Source organism: Mixophyes fleayi, chromosome 1, assembly GCF_038048845.1.
Source record: "Mixophyes fleayi isolate aMixFle1 chromosome 1, aMixFle1.hap1, whole genome shotgun sequence".
NCBI classification, from domain to species: Eukaryota; Metazoa; Chordata; class Amphibia; order Anura; family Limnodynastidae; genus Mixophyes; species Mixophyes fleayi.
Window position 1 is genome coordinate 107,259,780 of NC_134402.1, and position 25,145 is coordinate 107,284,924.

Genomic DNA, 25,145 nt, shown 5'->3' on the forward strand with positions numbered 1-25,145 from the left:
TCATGGAGCAATGGAGGAAGGTAACCTGGTCTGATGAATGTTTTCTTTTACATCATGTGGACGTCCAGGTGTGTGCGTTGTTTACCTGGTCAGAGATGGCACCAGGATGCACTATGGGTAGAAGGCAAGCCAAAGGAGGCAAAGTGATGCTCTGGGCAATTTTCTGCTGGGAAACCTTGGGTCCTGGCATTTATGTGGATGTTACTTTGACACGTACCACCTACCCTAACGTTGTTGCAGACCAAGTAGGTGCTTTAATGGCAACGGGATTGCCTGATGGCAGTGGCTTCTTCCAGCAGGATAATGCGCCCTACCACAGTGCAAGAATTGTTCAGGAATTGTTTGAGGAAAATGACAAAGTGTTCAAGGTGTTGACTTGGCCTCAAAATTCCCCAGATCTCAATCCAATCGAGCATCTGAGATGCATGAGGTTACACATTGCACATTAGTCTAACCAGACTGCAAAGGTGAAACGTGCTTAGTGAACTATATGATCCAGTCACACAGCAATGTTGGTCAGAGGCTTGTTGACTTGTGTGAACTGTGTAAAGGGTGGCAATAGGGTTACCTAGTGAGGTTAAGAGGGCGGGTGAGGAATACTATAAGCTTGCCTGAAAAGGTGGATTTTCAGAGAATGCCTGAAGACCTGAGGAAAGTCTTATTGTGCTAGGGAGGGTATTCCACAAAATGGGTGCAGGCCGAAAAAAGTCCTGTAACCGGGAATGGGAGTGTGGTGTGAGATGCAGATCTTGTCTAGAATGGAGGTGTCGAGTTTGGAGATATTTTGAAACAAGTTAGGAGATGTATGTTGGTGCAGTTTTATTGATAGCTTTATATGTTAGTAGATATATTTTATATTGGATTCTGTAAAAAAAAAGGCAACCAATGTAGAGACGGACAGAGTGGCTAAGCAGAGGAAGAACGATTTGCAAGAAAAAATCATCAAGTCGCTGTGTGCAAAATAAATTGTAGGGGTGAAAGGCTGATTTGGGGAAGACCAGTAAGGAAGGAATTGCAATAGTCAATGCCGGTGATAATGAGTGCATGAATTAAAGATTTTGCAGTGTTTTGTGTGAGATATGTGCATATTCTGGAAATGCTTTTTAGATGTATGCAACGTGATTTAAATATGTCAATGTCTTGTTCTTGAGGTATTGTCTCATAACAGATCGGCAGAAGTGCCTGGAACTCTTTAGATTAGGTATACAAGTATCGTGTTTGCAGGAAAGCAAATCAGCTCGATACTGTATTTTGCATATCCTTGTTCATACCATTCTATACCTGCTTGTGTATTCTTGTAATGTGACTGCAAAATTATTTGGTATTAAAAGACCGCTAAGAACCAGAAAGAGTGATAACAGCATTAGTGTATCCATTCTAGCATGTTTATTTTGAGTTCTGGAGCAGACTTTGTCCCATTATTTGTTTACAGTAATTCAAAAACTAAAGGAAAAGAACTAGATGGAGGAAATAAAAGTTGGAACTCCCAGCCAATGGGATTCATTTATTTTTTTTCTAAAAAGGCACAAAGCCGATATTGCCTCACAAATGGTCATTAAAAACTGTATTAAAGAATGGAAGATATATTAGTCCTTGTGTTGCTATACACTGAATATGGCTCACAAATCTGTTATTTCAGGATATTAAAAATGTATGTATATTAAATGGTCATATAATACCAAATATACACTAAATATCAAATTTGTTCTTCATTCATTTTTAGAAACACGGTGGTAACCTTCTGTAACCCGCTGCTTGTCAGGCTTTAGTTTGTGTATGAAAGTAAAGACAAAAGCGTCCAAATTAATTAAAAACAATTCACATACCAGATATATACTTGGCATTCTTTCCTCCGGATTGGTAATATCCAGGGTACTCCCCAGTCTTAGATAAATTAAATGTATGTCAGAAGTAAGTGGTCTGTGGTTCACTATATCTAAGGAATATAAAAGCTACAAATAGGGAACACTATTAGTCCAGTAAACTTTAACAAGATTTTAATTAATTAAAAACTCATAGACCAAATAAAGATAAAACAAACCGCTTATCTGTGTGTACACAGGTGGTAGTGTTAGTTCACTCCCTATTATCCTGGGTGGTTTAAAACCACATACGATAGCAAAAAAGACACATATCACCCAGCAGCTTAACTTCCATATGCATTTAGTCTGGGAGACTATTTAAAACATTGTAAAACATTCACAAAAACGGTCTTAGTAACCTACTATGTGTATTTAAAAATACAGTTTATGATTTTATTTAAAGTATTTATATTTACATACAATGCCCAATTATTTTATGTTGAAATAAATAAGAGTTACAGTAATATGTACCAATCAGTCTTATGCACATGGATGTATATAGGCATGTAATAAATTGTGCAGTATTTTAGCTGCTTTCAGAAAAAGCCTTCAATAAAATGTCTGCTGCTAGACCAGGTGACAGGACGCCAGCAACGACCTGGTCTTCCAGAAGAGGAATCTGGTGCTTAACAGCATGGTGGTTCCTAAAATGTAGGAGAACATTTTCTTGAATCAGGCTCCACATCCACACCTTCTGCTGACTCCGGCGCCTGGTTATAAGCTCGCCACTTGTAAGCATGGTGTTCTGAAACTCTATCATCTTCTTCCACAGCTCTTGGATGCCTTCCCCACTTCTAGCAGAGATGCGAGTAACCTGAATCATGAATGGAAAAATTAAAATACCTTTTCAACCTATGTTAATTGGCTGTAATACTACAAAAATAGTCTGTCCTGAATCGAAACATGATAATTTGATTTTGAATTCCTTGTTTCAGTCTCCACAATGCTAGAATTTAGAATTTATGTATACTAAGGTGCATATTGTAACTTTATAGGCACTTTAACATCAAACATTGTCTTTGCTTAATTGTGTAGGTGACTGTATATGCCAAATATATTTCATGTTTTTTCTCTACATAGGCTTTGACCCAATTTAAGGTTTTGTGACCTTTCTGCCTGGCATAATTTCATACCTTCCTGACATGTCACTCCAGCAAGGATGTTCTTGCCACCCATTGTCATTAGTTCACAACCCAAGTCATTGAATTGTGAGTTGATTATGACACACACGTAAATTGGGAGGAGATTATATTTTTTCCTCTGCAGCTTTTGTTTAAAGGTAAAGCGCATCTGTCCTCTAAATCTCTCCTGTGCACCATGCCCATTTCTGAATGCAGCATTTGGAAGTTGTAATGTGCATCCACAGTGATACTTCACACTGAATGGGAAATGTTGTTTCCCTCTCACATAAGAACACTTCAACTGTGAAGCATAAAGTGGTTTCCCAGCTGAACCCCTCCTGTGTGACAGGGAATCAGTGTTTCCCATTCACTGATAAGCAGTACTACTGGAGTGTTTCACAGCTTCAAACATTGCATTTTTATTGATGGCAAAATGTGTTGTTGATAAATGCCTGTGTGCCCCAGCCTCATATTGCAAGCATCTAAAGACAGTGCAAACAATTCGAACCACAAATGGGTCACATTAACTTTACAAAGAAGAAACAACTCAAATTATGAGATGAGCCCACCAGAATAGCTTTCACACAGTAAGTCAACCTATGGCACAGCTAGTTAAACTGGAGAGAAGTCATCACCATCCAATCACTAACTTGCTATACAGTCTGTGAATGCAATGGACTCATCCTGTGATATCAGAATCACTAGAAGAGGACCATGGGCCTGATTCATTAAGGATCTTAAATGAAGAGGATTCTTATTTCAGTCTCCTGGACAAAACCATGTTACAATGCAAGGGGTGCAAATGAGTGGTCTGTTTTGCACATAAGTTAAATACTGACTGTTTTTTCATGTAGCACACAAATACTTGATAGCTTATTTGTACACTGCAATTTAAAGTTGATATGTTGATGAGCAGGGCTATTTTGAAGGCCATATGCAGCCAGAAGTAGCTCACAACTGTCATATACAATGACTAATAGGCTGCTTATACAGTGCACAAATCTCAAGTTATGCTTGATGAGACATCAGTGAACACTCCCAAACATCTCTGAAATTATGTTTTATCGGAGAAGTAATTTTGCTCTTATGCTCAGCAAATATTTTGTCAGTAAAGAAGGCCAGTAGATCAGTTCCGCCAATTTGATGTCATTCAACCAGACTGACAGACATTGCACCAAGTGATGGCAGTGGATTATTAAGTCAGAATTTCTACTTTACTGGATTTTGTGTATTCTCTTTTCTTGTGTAGTAAACTTCAACCAGCGTAGAAATATAGGAAGAGAAAATAGAGGGAGAGTTTACAGGTCCCTCACCTAAAACATGTTTCTATGCCCAATAGTTTTTAAAGATGCAATTTAAAGACATACAAACTTTTTTACTTTCCCTTTGCAACTTTTCTAATGGGATATTAAGAGATGAATACATAATAATGTTCTTTTGCAGGAATTTTTCTAGATTCTATGAAAGTGTAACTAAGTCAGAGGTTAGAGTTCATTGTTATTGTGTTTTACCTTTGTCTCATTTTTTTACATTCATGCTTTATATAGAGATACTTTAGTTGTAGAGTTGTGTTGTCCTTTATAGTTACAAAAGTAAAATATATTGTGAGAAAAATGAGGATGTGTTTGGTTCACTCATATAATCTAAAATTAAATGTACAGAGTGTTTTCTGACTCACCCAAGAATACTGTATAGTCTATTATATTAACACATTGCATTTAAGCAGTGACTGTATGACACATAAAAAGCCACTAGAGCAATACACAAACAATAACCACCTCCTACATAGCAGCAGGAGGTATGAATTGATATGCAGTCAGTGTCCCCTTTCCACTTATCGCTACTGAGGATGATATTTATTGAAAGGGAATGGGCCATGCTGCATCCAACTCCTTTGTATTGTGCATTGAATATGCCAAGAGATAGTTTGAGGGCTAAACATTTGCTTACTGGTATTTCCTTTACTGAATGAAGTTGTGCAGAATCAGTGGCGGATCCGGGAGGGGGGGGGGCGCCCCCCCCCTACCATATCAGCCACTTGCTGAACGGACCTGTACATACTGTGCAGCCTCCGGCAGCCTTAGACATCAGAAAGGGGGCGGGGCCTAAATCCTCTCCTCTCCCCCCCCCCCCCAAAATCGCCCCGGGTAGGTTAAATTTCTAGATCCGCCTCTGTGCAGAATGTCCAGCAGATTACAGCAATCATCAACATCACACCGAGGATAAAAAATGATGATGATTGCTGTAATCTGCTGGGCATTCTGCACATTCAGTAAAGAAAACACCAGTAAGCAAATATGTAGTCCTCAAACTATCTCTTGGCATATTCAATGCACAATACAAAGGAGTTGGATGCAGCATGGCCCATTCCCGTTCAATAAATATCAATTTATTTTCCGCAATCTCCTAGAGCTCGGCTTACCTGAGGTTTCCATGTCTTGGATCGCTTCCGAAGTAACTTCAAAGCACTCACATACTCTGCTTGAATCTTCCTTGCTGGTATTAGCAAATCACCATCAGCCTTGGTTATAGCAACTAGGTCTACCATTTCAACTATACCCCGTTTGATGCCCTAAAGAGAGATATCATTATTCACTTAATATTTTCTGTCACTATATATAATGGAGGCATCCATTTTGGCAATGCATGTGTTCCCTGCACAGTGAAGGCAGCCATTTTGGCAATGCATGTGTTCCCTGCACAGTGAAGGCAGCCATTTTATGAGCTGAACCAATTTTCATAACCGTGCAGCCTGGAAGCAATTACAACACAAAACAGAAAGACCACACACTTATGAATCTAAGCTCAGCTTACAAAATGGCTACACTGTGTGTGGGCAACATATATAGTTAAATAATCATTCTTCTCAAGTGGGAAGATTTACACCAAAAGGCTTTTCCTCCTATTCTGACAAAGTAGAAGTAGCTTTAGCGTTTCGTTTCCCTCATCCAGGATCAATTGTGTCATGATATAGGAGAGAGAAAAATGCATTAAATTGTGTCTTTTTTCCAAAAATATGGTTTAAATAAATGTATAAAACTAGTCCAAGTAATTCATGCACATAATCATCAATCATAAACCATTTAATTCTAGTGGCAGATAAATTATAAGTAAAATGCATAAATAAAAACCTAGTATTTTTTTTCTACAGAGAATACAGCTAAGTGTACTCAGTGGAAAACATGTCATGAAAACGAACCCTGTCCTCCCAGTTAGTACTGGTGAGGCAGACTGGGGGACATACATAGCCTGAATGTACAATGCACAAACAAGCCAACACCTGTTTCCAATCTGAGGCACACATTTCAGCTCCTCAGTAATTGTAACAGGAAGACAGCGGAGAAAGTATGATTCTAGAAAATCCAGATGAAGGTCTAAACCATACGCTTGATTTGCATACTCATTTGTGTAGTGTCTGTAACTTAAAGTGATTTAAAACATGAGTTCTAAACTAATGCCACATAAAACTTCCTGTGCACTACAGGAAGCAGACAGAGGTGAATGCTAATGTAAATTACAAGCAATCCAATCTAGCGCACATGGAAAATAAATGATTGCTCCCATATGGCCAGCTTTCTTGAGCAAAAGCAGCTGATTTACATTCATTGGCTAACCGGGTGGATAAATATTTTAAGAAGAAACACAACAGACAAGAATTTATTAGAGTTGATACAGATTAACACAGCAGAAGCCGCGGATACAAGATGTGTTTCTGGTAGTGCAACATATAGCACCACCTGCACTGCATAACTGTTCACTAATAATTTGGGGGTGACACAATGGGCCTGATTCATCTTTGAACGCAACCTGTATGTGTATGTGTGCCCTATACAAATCCAAGAGGACCTCAAGATATGTTTCCATTTGAATCTGGGTGCAAGAATGTTCTACCTAGACAGTGCTTGTCGTATGTTAACAGACAGAACAGAGTGCAGGATATGCACACGCATATGTACAATATCAAGTGCCAGAAGAATGCATTAAAAAAAATTTTTTTTTTTTAGAAAACACTACTACCAACTCATAACACAATAATCAGTAATAAAAATATGTTTTTTTTTCTTTAAATACATAAATCAACATGTTCTTAGTGCATACTCATGTTTTGTGTTATCTAGTGGCACGTATACCTGTAGTTTTTAATACAAAGACGATGCCGTGACAGTCATCACTATGAGTCCTCACTTACCTGCCCTGTAGCTGGTGCAAATCATACGGCTAAAAAATATGTATTTAAGAGAAACCCAGAACTTCGGACGCATCTGGCATGCCCTTTCTGTACATGACGTACGTTCATCCGCCCCTTCATTATCACCATTTATTTATATAGCGGCACTGATCATCATCATCATCATCATCATTTATTTATATAGCGCCACTAATTCCGCAGCGCTGTACAGAGAACTCATTCACATCAGTCCCTGCCCCATTGGAGCTTACAGTCTAAATTCCCTAATATATACACACACTCACACAAAGACAGACAGAGAGGGAGACAGACAGAGACTAGGGTCAATTTTTGATTGCAGCCAATTAACCTACCAGTATGTTTTTTTTTGGAGTGTGGGAGGAAACCGGAGCACCCGGAGGAAACCCACGCAAACACAGGGAGAACATACAAACTCCACACAGATAAGGCCATGGTCGGGAATTGAACTCATGACCCCAGTGCTGTGAGGCAGACGTGCTAACCACTAGGCCACTGTGCTGCCACTGATTCCGCAGCACTGTACAGAGAACTCATTCACATCAGTCCCTGGAGCTTACAGTCTAAATTCCCTAACACACACACAGACTAGGGTCAATTTTGATAGCAGCCAATTAACCTACCAGTATGTTTTTGGAGGGTGGGAGGAAACCAGAGCATCCGGAGGGAACCCACGCAAACATGGGGAGAGCATACAAACTCCACACAGATAAAGCCATGGTCGGGAATTGAACTCATGACCACAGCGCTGTGAGACAGAAGTGCTAACCCCTTCCTTCCCTGATCCACCCTTCAAGTCGCATGATGTTGCGTTATTTGCGTGACATGAATTACATGCAATTGCATTCATTGGCGTAAAGTCCTTGTCTGAGCATGCGCAGAGCTGTTTCACACAAAATACGGCACACAAAGGGGCTTACATCCGAAGAGGACTCAAGCCCATCGGCTTTAAAATATTAGCAACCTAGACTTATTTCCATAGTCTACATTTTACAATATTTTAAAGGGACACTGTACTGGTCAGTCAGTGTAACCTAAATATTGAAAATGAGGAATAATTCCAGGGACAAATCTTTAAAACCTGGGACTGTCCAGGGACAGCTGGCAACTATGCATGTCTGCCCTAGAATTCCCTTCATAATGGTAAATATACTTTCAGCTGAATGGAAATGAATAATATACCTGCAACTCATCACCTCCTGCTGGTGGCAACAACAATACAAACATGTCAACCATATCAGCCACTGCAAACTCCGACTGTCCCACACCTGCAAAATGACAAGGTGACACGGTTTAGATGTGGAGTCAACGTTTGTGATCAGACAAGCATGCAATGAGCACACAAGTGATTATGGTTAAACGAGTACATTTTAACCTTTAGAGGGCAAGAAAATAAAAGTGCATGTGAAGTGAGGTTCAGTTGAACAGTGTGCAGACTCAGAGGATAGCACAATTATTTACAGTACATCTGCCAAAAAGTTAGGTAAAGCTTTTGGGGACAAACATAAAAGTGTTGAGAGTTTAGGAGCACTACATCAACATTCACACTGGACCAATGTCTTCTGCAGAGAACACATTCAGCAACTGGAGAGACGCTTAAGGCTTGCACCAAGAAATGTTTTCAGAAAAATGGCAATCAGAGGAAGGAAGTCAGTACAGCAATTTGTAGTACTGATCCATTCATTCCTTCAGTATCGGCACAGAGGGTATGACTATGCTAGTACTTTACTGGTAAACTCATTCGATATCAGTGCCTCCACCTGCAAGTGAGCTGCTGACATACTTAACGATCTATCCACAAATCACACTACACTACATCTGAAACATAGTTCAGCGTTCTACAATTTAGAAGGAATCAGGGAACAAATTGCAGACTTTAGCTGAACTGTAGTGTGGCGCAGTTGATGCCAACATGATTAATGTGCACCTGTCACTTTAAATTGCCCTGTGTAGTATGAACGAACTAAAAGAAATAATTTATAATATATTTATGAATTTATGTGTTCACTTTAGCATGCATGGTTGATGCAATAACACATTATCTTCATTGGAACTTCTGTTACTGAACTCATCAACAAAGTTCTCCAGATAACATATCACTCCCTTGACATTTTCTATCTGCTTTCACTTCCCACAATTCACAGCAATCTGAACCAGTCTATGTAATCTCATGTGCTCTACCATAGCTTTTGTGGTCCTGCACTAAACAATTGCAGCTTAAGAAACTTCATTCTTAGAGCCTTAAGGTACAAAAGTGAGGAAAAGCAATGTGATTTATACAAAATAATGTTAATTTACAGGTATAGTTAGAACATAACAACTAGTACAGGCTTTACAAAAGTAAAACACTACACTATAAATATAGAGCAGAAAGCATGCATATACTGTATCATGTCAACTGCTTGACAGATTGGTGTGATAAGATTTCCTTCATGCACAATATAATATATATCACTGACATAGAAGTATATGGACATCTCTGAATGTGACATTATATGAACTAAGAGCTTGTATTAAGTGCGTACAGTCTGCTAATAGCTAGAAGGACCATCATTTCATTGTATCTACACGGTCCTGTAAAAATGTAAATATGAAAGAAATTATACTGTTTTCTGACAGTCAGGTCAATGTAAATATGGTAAAGTTCTGTGTAAGTGAAAGATCCATTTTAATCACTGTTTTATGAAATAAACATGATCCCAGGAATGTATTCATGTATATACTAACAGAATTTTACAGCAAGAAACTGTACACATACAAAACGACTTCCCTACAATTTGCTGTCCTCCAAAACCGGATGCCTTAGACAGCTGTCTCCACTTGCCTCATGGCATTATCAATGAGGGTAATTACTGTGCAATACCACAATAAATAGCATTAAAAACACACAAAAAATAAGCTAAACAAGCTTAGACCTCTAAGGAATTTGGACAGATGGCTTTAAAGGAACCTTACTTAAGCCTAACCCTGTTTTTAGATCGCAGTTAAATCACAATATGAACTGTTCCAATGTTGTACCCCCAGTCCCTGGCGGAGGTAAAGTAGATTAGATGTACTGTAAATAGTAAATATTTGTCATACCTACTGTCTCCACAAGAACAATGTCATAGCCACTACTTTCACAGAGTAAAATGGCTTCATTAGTTGTCCTGGTGACTCCTCCCAATGTTCCTCTTGTTGGAGAGGGCCTTATATAAGCATTCATATCTCTGGACAGCTCAGTCATTCGTGTTTTATCTCCAAGGAGAGAGCCTAAAATCAATCAAAATCACATCACATTCAATGACATGACGGGAAGAAAAGTATTTATCTAATGATTATCATAATATCCACAACAGATTTAATACCAGAATTGCAAGCATGTCCTAAGTACCGGTCAAAGTTTGTTTCTGAGATATATATTTATTAAACTTCCTTTAATTGATTTTGAAATATTTGTACTTTTGACAAAACAAAGTATAACACTTTGGGGTAAATGTATGAAAGTCCGGGGGCCATGGTTTGACTGGGCATGGAGTAAGTTGCATGGTGTTTGCTCTCCGGCAAAAATCAGTATCTTTATCCAGCCTCAAGCACTGTAGCTATCTCTCACCACCTGAAAGTGTCTCGCTGACTACCTTTGTCACCCTGTAGAGCTCAATTTGTCCAAGTGAATGGAGGCTTTGGGACCTGCAGCTTCCGTATGCAATACTGTTTCCTGCACAGCTGCGTGTGGTGGTGGATGGCCACATGCATTTCTTTCCTACACCCTAGGAGGTGATGGACTGGCTGGACGGCAGGCCTCAGACTGATCACATGCTAGATGGACAACTTTAGTTCATACTGTTGTTTCTTATTCAGGTCTAGGGCAGGGGACTTGCTGGCATAGTGATGTAGAATGATATATTACTGATATCACTCTTTGATTTTCAGAAATGTTACATATACAGTGTGTGAGGGCTATATATTATGGGAGAGTTCCTTGTTGCAAGTTAGTATTTGATAGCTCTCAGTTAGTTAAGGTAGAAAAGTAGCTACCTTCCTAGGGGGATATCCGACACTCCCCAGTGCTGCTAGTCACTGCCTTTGCCCCAAACACCGATTCTGGAAACTCAACCTGTTCAGGCTAATACTTATGGGGTCGGGTACCGAACTAGTGGCAGACTGGGTTCTTTTCTATAAATGCCACCACAGTTAGACCACTGATCCTCTGGGATATCTTTAAGGCCTTACTACAGGGTACCCTGGTTAACCGAGTGGAGGGCCGTAAAAGATTCTATAGGAATGAGGAATCTAGATTGGAACAGTCCTGTCAAGATTTGAAGCAGAACTACTTATCCACGCAGCTGTCTGCTAATAGGCTGACCTGGCTGCATGCGCAGAAGGCATGAGCTGACCATTTACTAGATAAAACTAAAGGCCGGCTCCTCTCCTCCAGACATACTGTGTATGCACAGGGGGACAAGAATGGTTGTCTCATGGCATATTTAGCCAGGATGGAATTGCAAAACAATAATGTCTCTGACATTTCTGACTGGTCAGGTACCACCCACTTTCAAACCAAGTGAATTGCTGCTGTGTTCCGTGCTTACTATTCTGATTTGTACACCTTCAGGGCAGGCTATTCCACACCTTAGTTACATGATTATGTGGTTCAAGTGCGTATCCCCAGGCTCTCCTTGGAGAATGTGGATTGCCTCCAGGCTCCCAATACTGTGGAAGAGATTGATACGGCAATTGTGTCTTTCCCTGCAATAAAGCACCAGTTGTTGATGGGCTGCCCATGGAGCTGTACAGAAATTTGGCAGCTGGGCTCAACTAAGACCATTTCTGTACTTTACACAAACATCTTCTTCCTCCTTGCTACGGACAATCTGGATGGGGTACAAGGTGTGAGACAGATTTGGGTCCCCTGGATGATGAGGACTGGAGTTTTATGCGTGATAGTGCTAGGGAGGCCACCTCTTGTACCAGACACAGACAAGTTCAGTTGTACATCCTACATAAAGTATACTACTCTCCGCACAGGCTGCTCCGGATGGGTGCTATATCCGACTACAATTGCCCGAAATGTGGGGGTACTTCTGCCACCTTTTGGCATCTGCTGTGGAGCTGTCCTGTGGTTGGAGACCTCTGGTCGAGGGTGGTGGAGGTCATACGAGACACGGGTATTGGAATTCCATTAATGTTCCCCAGGACCTGTGTTTGGATTGGGGGCTGATCTGCTGTTGAGGAGAAGCGCAACTAGATACGTTTTTAATCTCCTTGTTTTGGATAAGATCATTATTGCTAAACTGTGAATGGCCTGGGATGGGCCTGGGTTTGGTGGCTGGATGGCCCTAGTTAATGAAGTTGTGGGGCATGAGCGATTTACTTATCAGTCCCAAAATACTATGCCAAAATATTTCAAAACTTGTTCTAGATGGGCAAACACGAGATAAGTGATATGGTCACTGCCAGCTTTGACCCTACTTGAGTGTTTCCTGCTAGAGCTCTAGATTGCCCCCTCCCCCATGTGCTTCCTGCACCTATGTTTGGCAGATGAAAACCACTCACCCAGTTGTCTTTTCTATGGTCTACTTCCTCCCCTTCAACATTAAGAGTGAGCAGGTTGGAACCATCTTAGTACTTTGGTGCATCACAACATCGATATGTTAACATGCTTCAAGGGGATATGTCTGTTTTATTATGCTGTACTATTTGTCACGCTTGGAGCGCTATATATTGGTACTATAACTTATTTTTTTTCTTTTTTTCTGTATTGTTTGAAACCTTCAATAAAAATATCTGCGTTAAAAAAAAATGTATGAAAGTCCGGTATTGTCAAATTGCAGATTTTCGGCGAGTTTGCCAGCCATATTTGTGTGTTAAAAGAAAAGAAAGGCAAGGTTACAATACAAATTATACATCATGGTTTAGATTTCTGATGGTCTCAGTATTAGTGGTTACAGGTACAGAAATATACAGTAACAGCAGTATTATCTGCACGTATCAGGTTACCAAATTATCTCTTTACTGAATCAATCAATAATCTCTTTATTGTGTGTGCAATTTTGTGGAACGGTAACTCCTTATTTATTAATGATTTCCACTGTAAGGCTGCAGGCTTAGGAGCTTCCCTTGTGTAGTCAGATTAAGTCATGTATAGAATAATGTGTACATCATCATCATCATCATCATCATCATCATCAGTGAAGCATATTATTTTTAGGTTTTCAATCAAGCCAAGAATGCGCATTTTAGGAGTAAAAGGGAGATATTTGCCTAGAACAACATGTAGTGTATATTATTTTGTATCTGAATACAATCCAACACATGATATATAAAAGGTATCTGTTTTGGTATTGCATCTATCACATGATGGTCAAGCAGCCGGTTTCATTCTAAAAATATATAATAAACATTATGAATATATTTTAGTCGTTAATTGGTTTGCTTCTGCTTTTACAGAGTATTTCTATTCTTCTCACTAAGCAATTTTTTGTTATTTACAAGACACATTTACAAAATTAAAAATACAAGTAAATGATCTTTTATATACATTTTGAGGGTTATGCATTACATTGTTGAAATGTGCAAATCTGCAAACAAGGAGACATTTTCTTGTTTAACCTCTACTAGAAATACACAAGACAAAAGTGTCTGATTAGTTCCTATAGTTTTAGTGCAGATTTGCACCTTTGAGCAACCCCCTGAACTTACAATTTGCATTAGTCACTTTTATTCTGGCCTCTTCACTAACTAGAACATGTTTTAGTAAGGTTGGGTAAGGTCTGCTGACCAAGTTATGTGGCCTAGGGACTTGGAGGGAAAAATGAAAATACAGAGATTTTTCATGTTTTGAACAATAATATAATTTTTACATTTCAGCTGAAAATAAATTGTGCTCACCACAGCCAGTAAAATAAAATTGGGTGCAATACGGGTGTGACCAACAGGTAGAAACTGAGCAGTGTTGAGCAGCACTGTCAGACAACCGCCAAATACAGAGTGTATTTTATCGCAGTTATACAACACCAAAAGTGTCCTAAGTTTTCTTTAATATTTTACTAAAGCGAAGTGTAGAGGAACAACTTCCTCCTGAGCATAACTGTACCTCATATGGGGCTGGAAATAGCCCCATGGGGAACACATGGATAATGCAAGTAGACAGTTGGGGACATAATGCAGGCACATATATTTTTGTCCTGCATTCTTCAAAATATCCATGTGTATCATCTTTCCTCTTTACATAGGGGTACTGCACATCCCATCTCAGGTGCATTACTGACCTTAGCCATATTTATTAAATAACTTAATGGGGGGTATTCAATTGTTAGCGAGTTCCGCTAAATACTCACGCTCTAAAAATATTACCAATATCTCGTTGGATTTCCAGCGAGTAAATTACCGTATTAACGGTATTTACGCGCATATTACCGTATTACCGGTAATATTTTTAGAGCGCAAGTATTTTGCGGAACACTTAGGGGGGTATTCAATTGTTAACGAGTTCTGCTAAATACTCGCGCTCTAAAAATATTACCGGTAATACGGTAATATGCGCGTAAATACCGTTAATACGGTAATTTACTCGATGGATTTCAGCTCGCAAATCAGGGAGCTGCAATCCAGCGAGATATTACCATATTAACGGTAATATTTTTAGAGCGCGAGTATTTAGCGGAACTCGCTAACAATTGAATACCCCCCTAAGTGTCCAATGAAGCTGCTGACAATCTGGGGCAATACAGAAGACTGAATCTGTATGACAATCTTGCAGTTCCCTTGGTAACAGAAATACATCTTGGGAAACCGTATTGTCCCAGCATGTACCTTCTATACTTTGTCATTTGATATTTTTCGTCTGATAACAGCACCCAATGCAACTTTGTTTCTGGATCTCCATCCAGGGGCATAGGTAGAGTAAATGAACTAGTGAAGTAGTGATAACAACAGCTCAATTCAGAGAAGACTAATTTTAATGTTTATCCTCAAGTGATAATTATGCAAATGCTTTGGTGCAACTTACCACCACTGGTGCTAGAGGATGGATCAACAGCTAAAACAGCAACTTTGTGTCCATGTTCTGTAAGCATCTTTCCAAAGTATTCAATAAACGTGGACTTTCCAGCACCTGGGGGACCAGACAGACCTGTGCCAGAAAAGGTGGAAACAAAGGAAACTATTTCAACATCAGATAGGCAGCTCTTCTTTTCACACACAGCGGCATAAAGCAGTTGCACATAGTATACAATGGACAAGACAACACAAAATTACCATGAGATAGTATAGTAAGACATGTGTAATAGAAGGGGTTTCCTTGCATGTGAAACATGATAGCGTAGTTACTTATTTGCATTCATACCAGAATTAAAGCTGGCTATGTATGGTAAGATCAAGTCGTCTAACATGATGCGCAGAGATAATGGCTATGGTCACTGTCCTACTGCTAGACCCAGAACGATTAAAATCTAAAATTAATGTAATCATCCTTCACCTTGTTTGTCAGTATCCAAACCAGATCCAATATAATTTCCACATAGCCCTATGGGCATATGTAGCATGCGTGATGGAATGCTCTCCTCCAGCTACTACAAAAACCACTAGATATTTAGAAGACAGCAATGAATGCACAGAAATATTAATGTGTAAACAAATGTGTAATCTGAAAACAATGACTATAGATCTTAGAAGCTGTATTGTATGTACAGTTATGTTATTCACTATAAGTTATTCACTTTCATACAATGGAATGGATATATTGCGGCAAGCATGTCAGTTATAAAAAGTATCAGGATCTTTTTTTCTATCTGAGGTTTCAAATTAAATAGTTTCACAAATTCAAAACATGTTACTAACTGAAGCCTCTTCACTATTGATAAGAAGGGGTTATTTTCTGTTTAAATATCTACACATGTTTAGTGTGCAAACAAAACAATACTTCTCCTATTTATATTATTATTGTGATGACTATTTGCCAAATTGCTGGCCCTGTTAAAAATGAAGCATTGTACATAGACCATACACAGTCATGTAGAAAAGAAAGTACACCCATATCAAACTTTTGTTCTTATATACCAGGACATAAGTATCATCTAGACCAGGGGTTGGCAACCTTTTTCTATCGGAGTGCCGGCTAAAATCTAGTCAAGCCCAGGTGTGTGTGTGTGTGTGTGTGTATATATATATATATATATATATATACACACACACACACACACACACATAGTTGCCTAGAGAAATTCATGGCCCCAGTACAGCAACTCCATGGGTCCTCCCTTATAGTTAAGCATGGCTAAAAAAAATGTTGTGCCGCAAGTGGTCGTACAATTGGGGGTGTGGCAGTACATCATTGGGGGCATGTCTAGCAGGTGAAAATCACCAGGCCACCCTCTTACAAAAAAATGCATTACTCACACATGCCCCCTTGCTCAGCAGCTTTGCTCACATATGTCCCCTCTGCCCACATGCTTTAATCACACGTGCCTCCCTCTGCCCACATGCTTTAATCACACTTGTCCCCCCCTCTGCCCAGCACTTTTAGTGGCACATGCCCCTCTCCATCACCTTTCGTCACAAATGCCCCCTCTCCAGCACACCTTCTTCTTACCTTATTCTCCACTGCACAGCATGGGAAGATATCCAGCAGCCCGCCGAGTACCATGTGACCACTGCAGTCACATGACCTGGCGTCTGAAGGTACCTGAGCTGAAGGGGATTTAGCTACTACCGATCCCCCTGCACTCAATAAAAAAAAATTAATAAAAGTACTTAAAATATATATTTTTTTTTAAATTAGGTCTCCAGAGGGGAGAGGCCCAGGCAATTTGTAGCCGCCCCCTCCCCTCTCTGCGGCTATATATATATATATATATATATATATATATATATATATATATATATATAATTATATCTCATTTTATGAGGCTAATATCATATTAACAGTAAGGGACCAGCAAAAAAAAAAATGTTATGCCGCACAGTAGTGCCCCAGTTCACATCATACCTCATAATTATGCTCCCAATTCATCTTATGCCACATAGTTGTACCCCCAATTCATATCTTGCCACAGTTGCCCGCAGAAACACATAGTATTTCACAGTTGCACCCATAAATACATAGTATGCCACAGTTGCCCGCAGAAACACATAGTATTTCACAGTTGCACCCATAAATACATAGTATGCCACAGTTGCCCCAGAAACACATAGTATGCCACAGTTGCCCCCAGAAACACATAGTATGCCAGAGTTGCCCCAGAAACACATAGTATGCCACAGTTGCCCCAGAAACACATAGTATGCCACAGTTGCCCCCAGAAACACATAGAATGCCACAGTTGCCCCCAGAAACACATAGAATGCCACAGTTGCCCCCAGAAACACATAGAATGCCACAGTTGCCCCCAGAAACACATAATATGCCACAGTTGCCCCCAGAAACACATAATATGCCACAGTTGCCCCCAGAAACACATAATATGCCACAGTTGCCCCCAGAAACACATAGTATGCCACAGTAATGTCCCCAATATCTTTTATGCCACAGTAATGCCCCCAATGACTCATGGCCTCAGAATTGCATCCAAAAAATTTTTAGGACACTAATAAATGAATAAAAAATTATATCATTTTATACTTACCTCTTCCAGGCGTGAAACGGTCCGCAAAGGTGCTTGGGAGGAACTGCGTAGCTGGCACTGAACTGCTGCGCATTTTTAATCAATGACAGCCGGAGAAGTGCTGAACTGTTGCGCTTGCGCAGCAGTTCAGTGTCGGGGAAGGAATGACAGCCGGAGAAGAGCTGAACTGCTGCACTTGCGCAGCAGTTCAGCTCTTCTCCGGCTGTCATTTAGACAGCGGACCGCGTGCCAGGACTGAGGGGGCTGCGTGCCGGGGGTTGCCGACCCCTGATCTAGACCTACAATTTGATTAAGCTAATCTCATGTGACAAACAACACATAACCAAATTTACTTTGTCATTAATTACTCAACAAAAAAAACCAAAATAAATAAGCCATTTGTGAAAATGTAGTTTATAGAACAGCCTTCAACAGCAATAACATGAAGTAATAATTTTCTGTATCAGGTTACATTGTGTTTGAGGAATTCTGGCCCGTTTCCCCTCGCAACACTGCTTCGTTTCATTGATGTTGGAAGACACTTTTTTATGTACAGCTCTCTTAAGGTCTAAATACAATATCTTAATGAGACTGAGGTTTGAACTTGACCATTCCAAAACCATGATTCCTTAATGCATTAGCCATTTAGCTGTAGATTTGCTGGTGTACTTGTGCAATGATGCACTATGTGTGGTATTCGCCAAACCAAACCAAACAACTCCACTTTGTCTTGTCCGTTCATAGGATATTGCATTCCATGAATTTCATACTTGTTCAATCCTTTTCTATTGGTAGAGTCATGAACATTAATTGGGATATAGATCCCTAGGTGTATCTTTTAGGCTCTTGGAATTTCTCAGAGCATTATATAGACTGAGTTTCGGGTGAATTTGATGCGAAGCTCAATCTTGGGAAGATTGTCTACATTATTCAAAGTTCTCCATTTGTAAATAATCTTTTACACTCTAGAATGGACTTCAAATTGTTTGGAAATTGCACTTGTATAGCAGCACCTAGATCTTGTTAACTTCTTTATCCATATGAAAGCAGTAAAGGTGTTATTACCTTTTTATATGTGGCTTCTGCATGCTAGCTTATTAATTTGTTGAATGAATGAATGAATGACAAAGTAAAACCTATTATGTAATATTTGTCAAATGATGTTACATGTATCAAATGACCTAGATGACTTCTAATTATATCCGATATGTAAAAAGCTTTTAAAGAGGTTGTGCATAATTTCTCACATGACCATGCATAGATTTTACCATTTGGCCAATTACACTATGAATGTAAATATAGGGTAACTCCAGCTTAAAGTTTAACCGAACATCCCCCTCCTCTCAATTAGTGGAACTATGGGGGATCACCCTGTGTTAGACACTAACGCAGCATTGTTTGACCTTGAACTGCTTCGGTTGTCAACACAATTACAAGAAGCATGCAGCACTGGTGGGGGCGAATTCTCCTAAATGGGATGGGACCCTCAAAGCTATAATTGGTGGGAGGAGAAATACATGTTAACTAGAGTCTTTTTTTAATGCAAAAGACCTTGATTTACTCAGCAAGAAAAGCCATGCAAAGCAGGTAGTATTTCCAATGCAAGGTGTCTAATTTGTTCTAGGTGAGTTTTGCTAAGGGTGAAAAATATTTATTGTGCCTGCCCAATCCACAGCCCATGCCACATCAACAGGACCCTGTCACATCATTTGAAAGTGTTCAGCAATTGAATCCACAAAAAAACACTGAAAGAAAAAAAACAAACAAGCACAAAAATATAGTGTTCCGGTTACTGAAAGTTAAATTAGTAGATGATTAATAGTACATAAATGTATTAAACGTAGCATTCATATAATACAACACTGACCCACTCTAAATGCTAGAGGTTTTCCGTTATTTAAGTGCTCCTGTTCTCGTTGATGAGATAGTACCTTCTGAAGCAGTACTTGAGCGATTTGTCTTTTCCTCATATGTGTAGACTCTATCAGTGTTATAGCTTCTGCTAAGCAGGCTCGATGCCCGCTTATCAAACCTCCATATATATTATTCAGCAGTCTCTGTTCTTTCTCTGTTAGTAGCTCAGCTTCTTGCTGGACTGTGGCTGATATACACAGATTCCTTCTGGAATTAGAACTGAACGTGTCTGTTCTTGAAGTCCAGTATTCATTGCTATATCTTTGTGAGGAAGTCATCAGTAGCACAGCTCTTCTATGAAAAGTATTAGAGAATGTCCAAGCAACATTCCTAAGCTGGCACATGGCTAGTCCTTGCATTCTGGCAAGCTGGATTTTCAAAACATCAGATCGTGAAGAAAAGGAGAGAAATTAGGACAAGCTGATCTATGTTTTGTAAGAACGAAAAAGCAGCATTTCTGATGGTTTCTTCAACTGTTCCCTTTGTAAGAGATCTGAAAGAAGGCAAATTAGGAAAGGACTTCTTTAGTAATTGAAATATGCTAGCATGTATTATCTCAAATACACATATAAATATAATAAAGAAACATAAATATAATATATATATATTTTTACATGAAGGCAGCATGTCAGCAGCACTGTACAATTCAGAAAGGTGACTATCTATAATATAAATGTCTAGTGGCGTGTGTTAGTCTGTGTGTGTGTGTGTGGAAAAAATAAAACCAAGTTGCAGCGCCACCTGCTGGGCGGAGTTATACTCTGACCTACTAAATTCTTAGTGTGTGTGGAAAAAGAAAATTCAGAAAGGGCTGAAATTTGGTATACTAAGATGTTTTTAATTTGTCAATTGTTAAAAGTGTTTATAAAGATTTAAAAAAAATATATATATATTTCTTGAAGGAGAAGTGACAGTTGGGAGTGGTTGGTGGTTGCCGGGGGTGACAGTGGGGAGTGGTTGGTGGTTGAGGCCTGGGCTATGGCCCAAATGCATGACAAGAACCTTTTTAACACCTTAAGTAGCTTGATTTGACTAGAATGCATGAGTATCATGCACGGGTTAACTTGTGTATATATACATATATATATATATATATATATATATATATATATATAGTGTTATCTAGTAAAAAGAAAATACAGACAATATATATGGAAAAACGATCCATGGTACAAACAGTCCTTAAATAACTAAATGAAGACAATCATTTTAAATATGTAATATTAAATCCACATTGGCCTCATTCAGAGTAATACTAGTCTACTATGCTGCTTGGTAAATTTTAATCTTTAACCAGACAAGTGGAGCACACTGCGTCCTTCTGGATTTTTTTATTTTGCATACTCATATTATCCTCCCAGCGATAACAGCATTTGCCATATTAAACTAGAATATCTCAGAGAGAAAGACAGTGATGTCTGACATTTATAGGGCTCCTGTTTGGCATCTGACGTGTGCATACACCTTTGGGTGATTGGGTATCCAGAAACTCCTTATCGTACACTACCTTTTCTTAGTAGGTTCCGGTAAGACTTCTGTCTATTTTTGGATACATTTTCATTAATATCCACCTAAAAAAGTAGCATATACTTATCAACGGGGCATCGTATTGAATGCTTCCTTTTGAAATAGTGCAAAGTAAGCAGTCAACATGATGGTAAAATGTTGAGTGCAACATTTAAACAGAGAATAGTCTTTACTTTAAAGTGGTTGTTAATACAATTCTGGCCACTGATTCAATAATCTATGCTGGCCCAAAAAAATCTCTAACACAGTATCTTAATTGGTACTGTGTTCATATTAAAATTATGGACTGTTTGCACCATGGACCCTTTCCATATATTTGTTATAGTAAACACAGAGTGTGGGTCCTGATGACTGCATTAAGAATAGGACTGATTCATTAGAAGCATGACTGATAAGGAAAATATAGGATCATGTTTCTTATGCGTCTTTTCCTAAAACAACTTAAATTTCAGACTTTCAAGAACTATTCTTTAACATTTCAGAATTAAACACTGTATTTCTGTAAGAAAAATATTAAAAGATTACCTGTTATTTACTTTGACTTGTGTAATTATGCAAGTAAAGGTCTTGATAGTTTATTGTTTTAATATATTTTATTATACTTTCTTCTCTATGTTAACAAGATATATAATTAGCTTGGTCTAAATCCACTGCAGGAAACGAGAGAGGAGGTGGATAAAACAAGGGCAAAAGCAGGAATGGGGATTTACAAGACCCTGGCTGTATTTACTTTACAGTTACAAGATGTTTCCTGACTGACGTAATGTGCTTGTGAGTACACATCTATATCCAGACAAAACGATTTAAATTGCACTGTAAAGGAAAACTAGAAACATTAATGGAAATGTCACAAACTTTTGCAACTGTTGCAAAAAAAGGAAAAAAAAACTGCAAAAAGGACACAAATATTAATATATCTGTTATTAAATTAAATGGTGTGGTGTGGTCTCCTCTTACACATAAGGTTATACAGAATCAAGGCTAAAGCTGATTCTAGAACATGTGGGTGTTTGGGTATATAAACATGATATGGGGCAGGGACTGATGTGAGTGAGTTCTCTGTACAGCGCTGCGAAATCGGTGGCGCTATATAAATAAATGGTGATGATGATATTCATGGAAGGAGAAACCGCTTTTTGATGAAACAACTATACAATTTTATACCATATTCTATTAAAATTCTATTTAAATTATATTCTTTATCTAGGATGTGAAAAAGTTAATTTTCTTAATTACCACTTTTTTATGTGCAATGCTGGCTCAGTCGAAAAAATATGTAAAATTGATTATATAACATGCATTCTGTAAAAGTGACTTCCATTGTGCCATTAACTAAACCGTGCACTTTTATTTTTGTTATTAGCATAGAAAGAGGCAGAAGTGGTAAAGAAAATGGCAATAGAACATTACTGAATTTGGATTATCCTAAATACAATTTTAAGGACAAATTTAAATTCCTCCTCTTTTACAGGCTATCTCCCTATAATGTCTATGTTCAGTTAAACACATATGTGACCTGCAGCAAGTGAAAAGTTTATGTATAAATTATTGATAACATTTTTCAAATATACCATAGGATAAATAGGACAGATCCCCCACCATGTACCCTCACATTGTACCCTTTCCTTTACATTAAAAATGTAACCAAAAAATAGTTTCCATATGTAAAGCACGTGTAAACATGTATATTTTCACTTTAATGTGAGAATTGCAAAATAAATAAAATTGCTTTATTCTTTTTTTGAAAGGATCCAGCAATCGGACAAATAAAAGGTTTTTTTATGATTCTTACACTAGTCTACCCACATTCTTGCTTGTTGTTAATTTTGGATACTGTGCTATGGAGTTTTTAACTAGATGAGTTGACATTATGATGCCTCAACTGTCAAAGGCAAATGGCTACGCAGTGCGTCCAATAACCAATCCATTACACCTCCCCACACAAATGCAAGCTTATGTTATTGCTGCTTGAACAACGTCTTTATAGCCCATGATTTCTTATATGTGTACAATACATTAACCTGCAATTGCAAGAACTGACATGTGTCTCTACACCTCTGTGATTCATGTATTATTTGCACAAGTGAACTATGATTGTTCATGGTAACTTGTATAGGAGGACCACTGGCACAAAAGCTTGAGAACCAGTGCTATATGCTGTAACTCTCACAAACAGGATCCATTGTTCTTTAGTATCAGTCTGTGTTTAAATGTGACAGCCTATAACCCAATACTGCAGTCATACAGAATACAACATACTTTTTAGTACAAGAAGAAACGTCATAAAGGAAAAAGTCCTGGACCAACACAAAATAAAAATGTAACCATATCCATAATATGAATATAATATCCACAAGGATTATAGAAGGGGGATTGGGAAATGTTCTAACTATTTAAATAACTATATTTACGTATTATACAGACTGTATCTGCTTATATCTGCATTATCAGTTGTTATTATTTAATATACTTTCTGATTGCACATTACAGGCTGTTTCTTTTCTTTAAAACAATTATGTTACCTGTATCAAATCTTCCTTCTCCGCCAAACCCACCATATAACAGCCAGATCCCCTGCACTGAAAGGACCTTCTAACGTCACCAGGTCATGTGACCGCTGTAGTCACATGGTACACAGGGGAGGAGGCGGCTGTCAGTGTTCCTGTGTAGCTACTGAAAGTCAGAGCAGCGTTCTAAAGTAATGGGGAGAAAGAGCAGCGTTCTAAAGTAATGGGGAATCGGGTAAATTGCAATATTTCTACTGAAGTCAGATGGAAAAATTGTTTTCCCTGTCGGGTATTTCACGTGTTAGGTGCTTTCAGGCATCAATTAATACCAAAATACAGTCTTCAAAACAGGACACATTGACGTGCAATAGCCAATTTACATGTCAGCAATGTCACATTGTGAATGAGTATTACCAAAGTTGCATTGCATGTCCTATGTGTTTTTAGTGCTATCACTGCTCACATACTAGGTGAACCTGAGCACTGCTTGTAGTATGTTATGCCCCTTACCCACAGGTGTCATCTCAGACGCGTGTCACTGGCATTCCCCACGCCTGTCGGTAACCTGCCTTAGTCCGCATTAAGCAAAATATCAGTTACTTGTGGTCATCTCACCTGAACGGTGACACTGACGCAGGTTGTTGTATGGGAGCCAAATAAAGAACAATACTTTAACCATCAACTTGTTAAAACTTTACTTCATTTTAAGCTTGTTTTTTTTCCCAAATAAAAACAACCAAGAGAGCAAAATTCTATGTATTTGTATTTTTTTATTTTTTTTAAATCCGCATATTTTTTTTGTAAAGGTCATATAAGTTTCTGCTTGTTTACCATCTACTGTAAAATACAGCATGACATAAAATACATGAAAAATAAATAAAAAATGCACAACAAAACGAATAATTCAGGCCTTACGAAGTGCAATCCGCCTGAGGTGCACCATCAGATTCACTTTGATGTTGTCACACTCCTTGATGTGCGCAGATGCATCTAGATTTTCACCAAGCATAACTTACAGAGAAGGACAATTTGAAATCCCTGTCTCAGAACTGACAATCTTTATTGTATGTAGAAAAACATACAAATACAATAAGGAGAGTAATAGATGTAATTTTGAAAAGGAGCTTGTGCAGGAGTCACTGAGTGCTGCAGCTCTAACATGAAATGTCTCAGGACGTGAACCTGGGCTGGAACTTGAAAGAGCTGATAGAACTCACTTGCTGAATACACTGGAACAGAATTTCAGAGGTAGGGAGCAGTGAATGCAAAGAATTCTACCGGAAACATACATTTTTAAACCACACATAAGTGTGTGCCCCCACTTCATAGTCATTGGAATTGTCCCAAACTGCATTGAGCTTTTCAAATTTGAGCATCCACCTGAAAACTGTTCACTTTCTGTCCTACAAAGCGGTTTAATCTAA

At 38.7% G+C, this 25,145-nt stretch overlaps 1 protein-coding gene across 1 annotated transcript; it reads right to left on the bottom strand.

The window, feature by feature from the left end:
* Positions 1–1,363: 1,363 nt before the first annotated feature.
* MMAA (metabolism of cobalamin associated A) lies at positions 1,364–23,822 on the bottom strand. The gene is made up of 7 exons (XM_075199144.1): positions 23,737–23,822; positions 19,641–20,180; positions 15,181–15,303; positions 10,272–10,442; positions 8,373–8,458; positions 5,406–5,555; positions 1,364–2,676 (listed from the first exon to the last, which is right to left on the bottom strand). Exons 2-7 carry the CDS (start codon positions 20,044–20,046, stop codon positions 2,389–2,391), a joined length of 1,224 nt encoding a protein of 407 aa, XP_075055245.1. The 5' UTR covers positions 20,047–20,180; positions 23,737–23,822; the 3' UTR covers positions 1,364–2,388.
* Between the last annotated feature and the right edge of the window lie 1,323 nt (positions 23,823–25,145).